This window comes from Struthio camelus, chromosome 6 (genome assembly GCF_040807025.1).
Source record: "Struthio camelus isolate bStrCam1 chromosome 6, bStrCam1.hap1, whole genome shotgun sequence".
NCBI classification, from domain to species: domain Eukaryota; kingdom Metazoa; phylum Chordata; class Aves; order Struthioniformes; family Struthionidae; genus Struthio; species Struthio camelus.
This window is the reverse complement of record NC_090947.1, coordinates 23,670,524-23,681,144: the sequence shown is the minus strand read 5'-3', so window position 1 is coordinate 23,681,144 and position 10,621 is coordinate 23,670,524. Positions and strand designations below refer to the sequence as shown.

At 43.6% G+C, this 10,621-nt stretch overlaps 1 protein-coding gene across 1 annotated transcript; it reads left to right on the top strand.

Annotated features, from left to right (window-relative positions):
* Positions 1-2,900: 2,900 nt before the first annotated feature.
* Positions 2,901-9,748, top strand: KLHL23 (kelch like family member 23). Its single transcript, XM_009665822.2, has 3 exons — positions 2,901-4,255; positions 5,873-6,025; positions 6,658-9,748. The coding sequence occupies exons 1-3, from the start codon at positions 3,043-3,045 to the stop codon at positions 6,966-6,968; spliced, it is 1,677 nt and encodes a 558-aa protein (XP_009664117.2). The 5' UTR covers positions 2,901-3,042; the 3' UTR covers positions 6,969-9,748.
* The last annotated feature ends 873 nt before the right edge of the window (positions 9,749-10,621 follow it).

Genomic DNA, 10,621 nt, shown 5'->3' with positions numbered 1-10,621 from the left:
ATTTAAGATATCCAAACTAATATAGTTGACTTTTTGGGTACATTGCTTTAATGATGGATATTTGATAGTGGTCTGAGGTCTTTATATTAGCACTCCTACCCTATTGTCTTCTGCAAGTGCCCAAAGATAGCATCTGAAGAATGGATTGGATCTCTAGTTGTGACAGTTTAAAGTTATTTTATTTGCAGGTAATACAAAAAGTGGTAGTGGCAGTCGCGTAGTATGCCATTTTGTGTAGTTGTATGTGTGTGCATGGTTTTTGTTTTGTTTTGTCTTTTAATCTCCTCCATTCCAGATGTGCTGCTTAATGTTCCAGATACTGTGCCGGGGTCTTCTATCCTTTTCAGAACTTAATTTTGGGGCAGCTTGCTTTCGATTCGTCCACAGATCTCAGCTACTGCTTACTTGAAAACAAGCAAACAGAAAAAAGCTACTATATCAATAATTATTCAGCATTTTATTCCACTTAGATTAGGTTCACTAATGCTGTTTTACCCTTAAAAACCCTACCCTGTAGTTTGGTGAATTACTGAATCATTGAGTAAGAAATTATCTTCACTCTGTTCACTCTCAAAGAGGGCAAGTTCTTGTGTTTTGAACGAACTACTGAAGCAGGAGTTGAGACTAGATTAAGCAAAGTAAACTATTTGAAAGCGGTTATGGTCCAATCACTTTAAGCAGAGGGTGGAGCTGATGCTATTTGATGGGGGCAATGTGCATGTTGGAGACCAGAGAAATTTGTTTCATTCCAGTAAGTAAGCCGTTATGTAGCTGATACGAGGTTTGGGGGTTTTATTGTCTCCAAATAAAAGTAAGATTACTTCTCTAGGGGTTTTCATTACCACCCCACTTACCAAGCTTTTCACATTTGGGTGTGAGGAAAGGGAGAGGAGTATCTCCAACTTGCAGTGTTAAAAAGGTAAGGCAGCCAAAAGAGAAAGGAGGAAGATGGAGCAGATCCTTGAAGGGGTGCGTGTTCTGCACATTGCTTATTTCCAAGCTTGCTAGGGGTTTGAAATAACGCGCTCTGTGGGAGAGTGATGGTCAAAGGACTGAGGAGGTATGATGACTTAGGTAACGATATTATGGAAATAAATTAATCATGGGAGGAAGTGCATATGTGAAATTTTCCATACGGTAACAGAGCAAAGTGTCTATCGCATGCCAGCTATGACAGAGAGTACTTAGTCTTAATACTGTACCCTGACCTTACATGCTAGTAGGACAGTGAAGAGCTGGGAGAAACTTCTGCCTGACCATAGGAAGCTGATGAAATGGAAAGTGGAAAACATCAGCAGCAAAACAAGGTTGTTGGCATGGGGATGTATAAACAGATTTGGGGCCATATAAGGGAATGCTGCGGAGTAATGTAGCTGTGGGACAGCCCCTGGTCAGAGACAGCAGGCTGGGCTACTGCTAATTCCTGGACTGCACCACAAGACTGATTTTCTTGGCTAATAGCACAACACACTGAGAGTGGTTGAAAAACGTAAGGCAAAGGTGTGTGAAGGATTTGTTGTCTTTGATTGAAGCAGTCTGTTGAGGTCTCATGCTACCACATATAAAGGGCAAAGGAAAGCTTGAGTCCTGTTGCACAGTCTGCATGTGAGGAAGGATGACAGAGGGATATGTCCATAAACACCTTCTTCTGGTTCAGATTCCCACCTTAATTCATGCTTTTTGTGGAGGAAGTACCACTAGTAATTAAAAAATATGTATATATTATATATATATATTAATGTTGATGTGTGTAGAGCTCATAATTCTTTCTTTTGGATTTTGCTGTCACTTAGCTAATAGTAACAGGTAACCACCTTGTTTTGTTAAGTGAAACTATTCCCAGGCCTTTCAGCCCCTGGAGAACTCTGTCAGGGCAGGCAAAGTGGATGAGATGGGGCTGATGTGAAGGATCCAAAACCTGCTGCTGATGACAGAGGGAGCCAAGGCCCTTCAGAAGAGAGCATAGCCACTGTAGCCTCAGAGTACACTATATTTCGAATACATTTAGAGATCTCCATAACAGAAAACGTTTGGCCAGCAAAGAAGAATAAGACTTGTGAACCAGCAAATCTCATTTTCAGCAGGAGTAACTGTTGTATGCATTTCCTTGTGAATAATGTGCTTATGTTTGCAGTCTGTTTGTCAGTAGGGTTTGTGACAATCATTTGAGCCTTGGCAGGCTCAGATGATTGAGGAAGCTGTGGCCGTCCCCTCCCAAAGCCTGTCGTTGGGTAGAGGGGAGGGGGTCCCTTCAGCGAAACCCTGGACCTCGCTGCCCTTTCCGGCGTTGCGCTTCGCGGCGCCCGGGAGAGCGGGCGGCCGCGGGCCCCCTCCCGGGACACGAGGCTGCTTCAGGTCGCCGCTGGCGGCTGTGGAAGGCGCTCTTGCTTTGTTGCGCGGCCGAGTGCCGCCGAGCTGGTGACGCTCCCCGAGCATCTGCTCCCGTCCCTAGTGCGGCCGGCAGCAGAGGGGCCGTCTGCCGCCACCGCAGTAAGCCCTTTCCCCGGGGGCTGGGGAGCAGCAGCGACTGAGGCGAGAGGCTCCCTGCGCCGGGGCGAGCCGCGCCGCCGGGGCTCGGTGACCTTGAGGAGGGGGCGCGGGCTGGAGGCGGCCGGCCCCGGGGAGGGGCTGCCCCGCCATCCGCCCGCGGCAGCGGCTCTTCCAAAGATGGTCAAGGGGCCGCCGGCGCCCCCCCACCGCCGCAGCCGCGGGCCGGGCAGCGCCTGCCGCCGCGCTGCGCCGGAGCGGCGAGCACCGCGCGGGGCCGGGGGGCTGCGCGGCCGCGGCTGCGGCGGGGGAGGGGGCTCGGGCCGCCGCCTGCAGCTGCTCCGCTCCCCGGGGACGGGCGTGGGGGCGGACAAAGCCGCTAACGGAGCCTTGCTGAAAAGCGCACGCGGTTGTGCTTAGCGAGCAGGAAATCCCTCGGCCGGCGGCGTGGAGCCGAGAGCCTCGGCGGGGTTTCGCTGGCGGCTGGAGCCTTGGGCAGAGAGCGAGCGTTTTGTGCGGGCGCGGACCGCCTGCTTTTGTTTGGCGCTCGCAGTGATGGCACTGACCGGGCAGGAGGACTACGTCTACATTTACAATGATTTTTCTCACCCGGGGGATTTGCTGGAGGCGTTCCGCACGTTTTACCTGGACGGCTTATTTACGGACATCACTCTTCAGTGCGCTTCTGGGGTCATCTTCCATTGTCACCGAGCTGTGTTAGCAGCTTGCAGCAATTATTTTAAAGCGATGTTCACAGCCGACATGAAAGAGAAATCTAAAAAGCAGATCAGACTCCCCGGGCTCAGCCACATCATACTGGAAGCCCTGGTGAATTATGCATACACAGCACAGATCCAAATAACAAAGAGAAACGTTCAGAGCCTGCTCCAGGCTGCAGACCTCCTCCAGTTCGTGTCGGTGAAGAAAGCCTGCGAGCAGTTTCTGGTTAGGCACCTAGACACGGACAACTGCATAGGGATGCACTCCTTCGCCGAGTACCACAGTTGCTCGGAGCTGGAAAAGGAGTCGCGGCGGATATTGTTGTGGCAGTTCGAGGACGTGTGGAAGCAGGAAGAATTTCTGGACATCGGCAAGGAGAAGCTCTTCTTTATTCTCTCTAGGGAGAACCTCAACGTTTGGCAAGAGAAGACAGCCATCGAAGCTGTCGTTAAGTGGGTTGCACACAACGTGGAAGAAAGAATTGAATGCATCTATGAGCTGCTGAGCTGCGTCAAAATAGACTTAGATAGCATGTATTTAAGGTCAGCTTTAAGCCTACAAAAAAAATGCCGACTAAATGATAATAAGATCAGGTCACTCGTATACAATGCACTAAACCCCAGCCCCAAAGGCGTTTCCAAAAGACCCACAGCAGTCATGTATGTGATTGGAGGATATTACTGGCATCCCTTATCAGAAGTGCACGTGTGGGATCCTTTAACCAACGCTTGGGTGCAGGGAACAGACATGCCAGATCACACCAGAGAGAGCTACGGGGTCACTAACTTGGGCCCCAACGTTTATGTGACGGGAGGTTATAGAACTGAGAGCATCGAAGCCCTCGACACCGTGTGGATTTATAACAGCGAACGAGATGAGTGGACAGAAGGCTGCCCCATGCTTGATGCAAGATACTATCACTGCGCAGTTTCTTTGGGTGGCTGCGTCTACGCGTTGGGTGGCTACAGAAAGGGAGCTCCGGTACAAGAAGCCGAGTTCTATGATCCTTTAAAAAAGAAATGGGTTCCTATTGCAAACATGATCAAAGGTACGTAAGCTTTTATATAGCTGCTGCCCCCACGTCTGTGCTCTTGCTGATGCCACTTACAAATGCCACAGATGCGTTTCAGGTATGATCCAAGTTCTACTGAACTCAATGGGAATCTTCCCATTAATTTTGGTGGGCTTTGGGTCACCAAAGCCAAGCTACTCAAACCTCCTCACTAGCCAAACTACTGCAAACATCCAGACCCTGCACCGGGGGCTGAGCGCTGTGTCACAGATGCTGGTGGTCACGTGCAAGTAGTGGTCTCAGTTTAATTTTGTCCCCTTCTAGGAGCAAAATTTCGGTGTGAATTAGAAAGAAAATAGAAAAATCTCTGGGACTGGTGTCCATCCAGTAGACCTTCAAAGACCAAGCTCCAGTAAAAGGATTGTGTCATTTTAATATCGTATATAGTCTAATGATTTAAGTTCCTAATGGAGGGTAAAATTCTTTGCTTGAAGCAGGAATATCTGACAGAAACTTCAGATTATTGAGGTTTTCAGTGCAGTTATTTACAAACGTGCCTTCTTCACTTAAAGCTTTTTGCAAGTAATAGTCTCATATGTCATTGTATCACCTGTTCAGGATCCTAAGTTTTATCTTTAGTGTGAAGGTAATGGAAAGTACCCATACCTGGTTTTTAGCAGCCAAATTAGTGATTTACTACAAATGTACAAATTTGGATCACCGCCCTATTGAAGTGTATTGTTTCATTATAAAATTTATAAACAAGTATACATTTTATCATATAACTTGTATAACTTATATTATTATTGATAATTAGTTATACAATATTTTATAAAACTATACTGCAAGTTGATACTTTCACACGTGAATGAGAGATTCTGAGGTGTCTGTAATAGGAAAACATTTTTATCATACTCATACATCGGTTTCTTCAATATTCATATGTTTTCCACAAACTTTACTATTATTCTAATTTAAAAACTAGAAATGCTACACTAATACTCTGAGCAGGGTTATGCATTCTGTGCAGGTGTTATGCTGCATTTTGTATGTGAAGCTTTTTCTCAGAAGCTTAAAAAATACAGTATTTTCTTCCTGATTTTTGTCCATTTTATTTTGCAAACCCCTTGTTTAGTTTTCTTTCATTTTCTTGGAGATAAAGTTAACATGGCTCCATTCTGTTTGTTTCCTTGCTTGTAAAATACCATCATTAATTATATCACGAGCAAGACTAAAACTATCACAAAAGATAGTCTGAGACACTGAATAATCTCACCTCCCATTGACTTTTCCCTTGCTAAATAAGTGATGAATTTAAAAGATTTATTTAATTTAGTAAAATACTGAAAGTAATTCCCTATTCCAAAACCTATGTGACTAACATTGCCTGAAATTTTGTGTGGCCATCTTATATGCACTACAGTGTGCCAGCTAATACATTTTTATTTAATTTCTTTTAACTTATACTGATAAGGTATCCTGACAAGGTATCCTGACAGTTTGTTTAATTGCATATTCATTTACATGCTTGAACACATCTTTTCATCCTCAAATACTGACTAGCAAGTAATTTGAAATGGGATTCTTGGTGGAAGTGGCAGGGAGTATTTTGTGGAGCCTGAAGGTGTGTTGTGACTTTAATACTGTATACAGGAGTCGGAAATGCCACCGCCTGTGTCCTGCATGAAATCATCTATGTAACTGGAGGTCACTACGGGTACAGGGGAAGCTGCACCTATGATAAAATCCAGAGATACCATTCAGGTAGCAATGAATGGAGTATAGTCGCCACAAGTCCGCACCCAGGTAAACAATGATTTCTCTCGTGAGTGTAGAGCTTGACTGGTTTGCTTCTAGCCTGGAATCTTTAAGCCCTCTTACCGTGTTTCTGGCATTTTTCTATTAAAAGGAGCAATGCCTGTAGGGGCACAAGAGGTCCAGAATTGATGTTTGACCCTGTGGGATCATCCCCATTTCCAGGCTTTGAGAGGGGAAGGGAAGAGCTCTCCTCAAACATCTGTTCTATAGAAACCACTATATAAACGTTGTCGTAAGGAAGGGCTGCTTTCTATTAAGTAACATACTAAACTAATTTTTCATAAAATCTGTCTATTCATAGGCATTTGGCAAAGATCGTTATATGGATTTTCATGGAGTTTTCTCTACTTTCTGCCTTTTGTAACAATAAGTTTTTAAGGGGATTCTCACTAAATAGTGGTGATCATGTTTGTCTTCTATAATGCCTCGGTCTCGCGTAGACCAAGTGTAGCAGAAGTTCCTGAGGCCTTTCCTAAACTCGGTGCAGAAGCCCAGTTGACCTCAGTGGGCACTTAAACCAAGACCCCAGTGTTTGTCATGTAGCTGCAGTTCTACACAGTGTTTCTTGTTTAAGTTAACATTCTCATTCTAAGCTGAACTATATTCCTTTCTTCCTGAAGAATATGGATTGTGTTCAATTACATTACAAAACAAGATCTATTTTGTGGGTGGACAGACCACGATCACGGACTGCTATGACCCAGAGCAAAATGAATGGAAGCAGATGGCTCACATGATGGAGAGAAGGATGGAGTGTGGCGCGGTGGTTTTGAATGGATGCATCTATGTAACGGGAGGATATTCCTATTCAAAAGGAACATACCTACAGAGTATTGAGAAATACAACCCTGAACTTAATAAATGGGAAGCAGTAGGTAATCTCCCCAGTCCTATGCGTTCACATGGCTGTGTCTGTGTGTACAATGTCTAAACAAATTTAGTTTTCATATTGCTGTTACAGAAAACAGCAGATGCAGTATTCCCAGTAGTACTGCTTACCTCATCAATGAGATGTCTACCATAATCCCTTAGGTCATATTCATTGAAAACTATGTATAACCTATCTTTATTTTAAATGATTCATAGATGATTCACAGGTCCATATTCATATTGATTTAATGATTAATGGATTCATAGATTCCTAGATTCAAAGATAAATGCAGTAACAATGTTTCCGTATATTTTCAGTCCAAACATTCTCTGTCGTAAAAATTTTCAAATGATTCTCTTATAGTGTTTTTTGTAGCCATAGAGGAATGACTGTGAAAAACATAATTTATTTTCATTAATACCTGAGTGGAACTATAGTCTGGTGCTAAGGTGAGTAAAACCAAACAAAATACACTGTATTTCTGTGGACGACTGGGTTTAAGGTGAAATCTCTGATGCTCTGAAGATAGCTATAGAAATTGTTCATTGTCACAGGATAAGCGTGTGGTACATACACAGCAGTATCACTTTGAGGACTGGATTACCACATCCAGAAGCATTGGGCAATTATCCTCTAAATCTAATTATTCCTCTAATATGCCTTAAGATGCGGAAATGAGAGGAGTACATGGGGGAAGAAATGACACATGGTAGCCCAGCAGCACAAAGAGAAAGTATGCGTTAGTTTTCCAGAAGCCGAGCAATGCTCTGCAGTAAAGAACCATTAGAGAACATGTCATTTTCACACCGAAAGGGCCTTTGGGAGATGAAAAAAGAAGTCTCTGCATTGCTTTGTAATGGGCTCTTGGCTGATTCGTAGGTACCGTTGACCCTTTTCTGAGAAAAGCCTTACTATGCTAGCTATTTTTGCAGTCATATTTAAGATGTGTGTCTTCATGGAATGGAAGGAGTGAAGGAGAGAGATTGGAATATTCCTAAAATATTCCCCAATGTACAAACGTCTCTGTTTATTTTATTTAATATCATTCTCTCTTTTCCAAAAGTGCTAAATTGTGACTTGGAACAAAGGCAGCAACAAAAAACTTGTCAGAACATTATGCATGTAGCAATTTAATGCTAATTGGTCCACTGGATTTATTTATTATTTCTTTAAAAATGTGGTATGAGATCTTCAAATTCTATCTAGCGAACAGCTTGATGTGGGCAGAAGGATCATCATTTTGTCAGCTCTTTACTGCAGGCAGACTCCCAGTGTAGCATGCCGGTGTCAGCCCTGGCAGAAAGCAGAATCCATATGTCATGTTTAAATACAGGGTATTTTGCATCTGCCGTCACCAGCCTTCTTACCAGCCTATTTTGTATCCTGCAACGTGTCAGGTAGTAACACCTGTGCATTTGGTTGACTGTGAATCATTATTTCTTAGGATTTGTTGTGTCCTCATACCTTGTATAGCTGCTGTAACGTGTGGCTTGTTATTGGCCTGGTTCCCTAAGGGAGTAAGACACAACTGTGTTGTCTTTCTGTGCATGCGTCAGCTCCCCTCCAAGTTTTGAATCTCATTTGTTTTCAGCTGTGTTTCACGAGGCGGGGTAGGTCTTAAAGATAAGAATTTTTTCAGGTTTTATGGAAACTGGTAGCAGGACAGAGGGGGGAGAGAGAGACTGAAATTAGTGTCCTCTGAACATCGAGCAGAGGCTGGGATTGCTGCAGCGTTGCAGGGAGGAAAGAATGATAAGGTAGAAAATGTATCTGTAGGCTGCTGGAACAACTGCTGAGATGTCTTGGGGATGGCCTTATACAGCCGTTTGTATAAAGACACTGTTGTGTCACACAGTTAACTGCAATATGAAGAAACAGTTTCACTTTGTAAAAACAAAGAAACTTCATTCCTTAGTGAAAGAACATTCCTCCCTGCTCCTTTAGATCTAGTGTCATACAATGGGAAGCACCTGCTAATTGATTTCCTGCGGAGCTGTCAGAGACCTACCGCTGTAGTTCAGAGAAATACTCACCTAAACAGGCAAACGGGTTGCATGGAATGTAAAAAATAGCAAAATCTTCCTGGTTATTTAGGAGGTAGCTTTGGGGAGCATTCGTGCCGGTGCCTTTGCTGGGTTAGGTGCCTGCTGCCCCCTTCCCTTGCTCCTGCTCCTGTGCTGGGGCAGTACGGCTGTTCCGTAGGCCACGCTCAGAACAGCATCACAGAAGTCATCCAAATAAAGAAATAAGATGTGGGAGCAGAGAGGTTGTTTTAACCCCGACCAGTTCCTCAATCCAGCTTATAAAATGACACCAGAAACAACTGTCAGACGTTCGTGTGAGAGGGAGAGACAACCCAGGGCTGGGATAGGGCACTGTGGGAACTTTTTACACCAGCACTGCCACCAAAAAGGAATGTTTTGACTGTATTGGGTTTGTCAGATGTGTTTTAGGAGCTTTCCAACCTGGTAAGCCCTGAGTTTATAATATTTCTTTCTCTTAATTGTAAGCATTTTGAATATCTTCTTTGTTCTTTCACATTTTTATACTATTTCTCATTTGCATTTGACTACTGGTAGCAGGTTGCGCTCAACTCTGAGCTTTGCTGTGAAATTCTACAGTGTATATATAGTTCTTGTTTTCATGTTTTTGTGTATCACCTTTATGTGTCAGAAGCTCACGTGTGCATGGGTTCAGAGTTTTGCGTAGTAAACAGGCCCACTGAAAGCTATTTAAGGATCAGAGGGGATTTGTTTAAAGACTGTAAAATGTAAAGAGGTTGGAAGAGCTGAACCGTGAAGTTGTGAAGTTGTTTGAAATGTGTGGGCCAGGCAGGTTAGCAAAAAAAAAAAAAAAAAAAAAAAGTGAATTTGTTTCTCTTGGAACTCTCCACAGCAGAGAATTTTTAAAGTCAGATGGAGATGATAAGGGCTACATCACAATATTATGAAGGTGATCTATGCATTGAACAGATTCACAGGGAACTCAAAGCATGTACTTAATTCCTCAGTGCAAAATGTGTAGCAATACAGCTTCATATTTAAAGAAAAACACATGATCATAGAAGCAGCTGTTTGTGGCTAGACCTAAGGTTTGTTTAGCCCAATATCCTGTCACTGACAGTAGTAGGTAGGTGGAAGAATGTAAGCACAAGGCAAGCACTAACATAACCTCCCAGTTTCCGCTCATCTGCTGTTCAGAGACTTTCTAAACTAGATACATATCTTTGAGTAAAGACGGCAGCGTTTCAGGCTCAGAGCACAGGCCTGGGAGAGCAGAGTTCGGTTTCTTGCTCTGGTCACTGTGTAGGCAAGTGTTTAGCTTTCCTCAGCATCAGCCTACCTGTGAAGTGAACAAAAGCCTTTAGTTCTCAGATGCTGGGAGAATACGCGCTAACCTTGCATATACTGACATCAATCAGAATTCTGCCTGCAGCTTCAGTGGAAATCAAATTTTTTTAGGTATTTTTAAAATGCTTTGGAATAAATGGGATGTAAAAGCTCAAAGAGTTCCTGTTACATTTTAACTGGTGCTATTTTTTACAATAACATATAATGCCCTTATGAATTACTTCACGTTTTTAACACATCACGAGCAAGTTTGTAGCAATCGGACTGTTGAGCACAGCCAATAATATGAATTCAGTGAGATGAATGAGTATTTTGGCTCCCATTAAATAATTTGTGCATCCTACTTCAGGTAAAGTGTTCAGG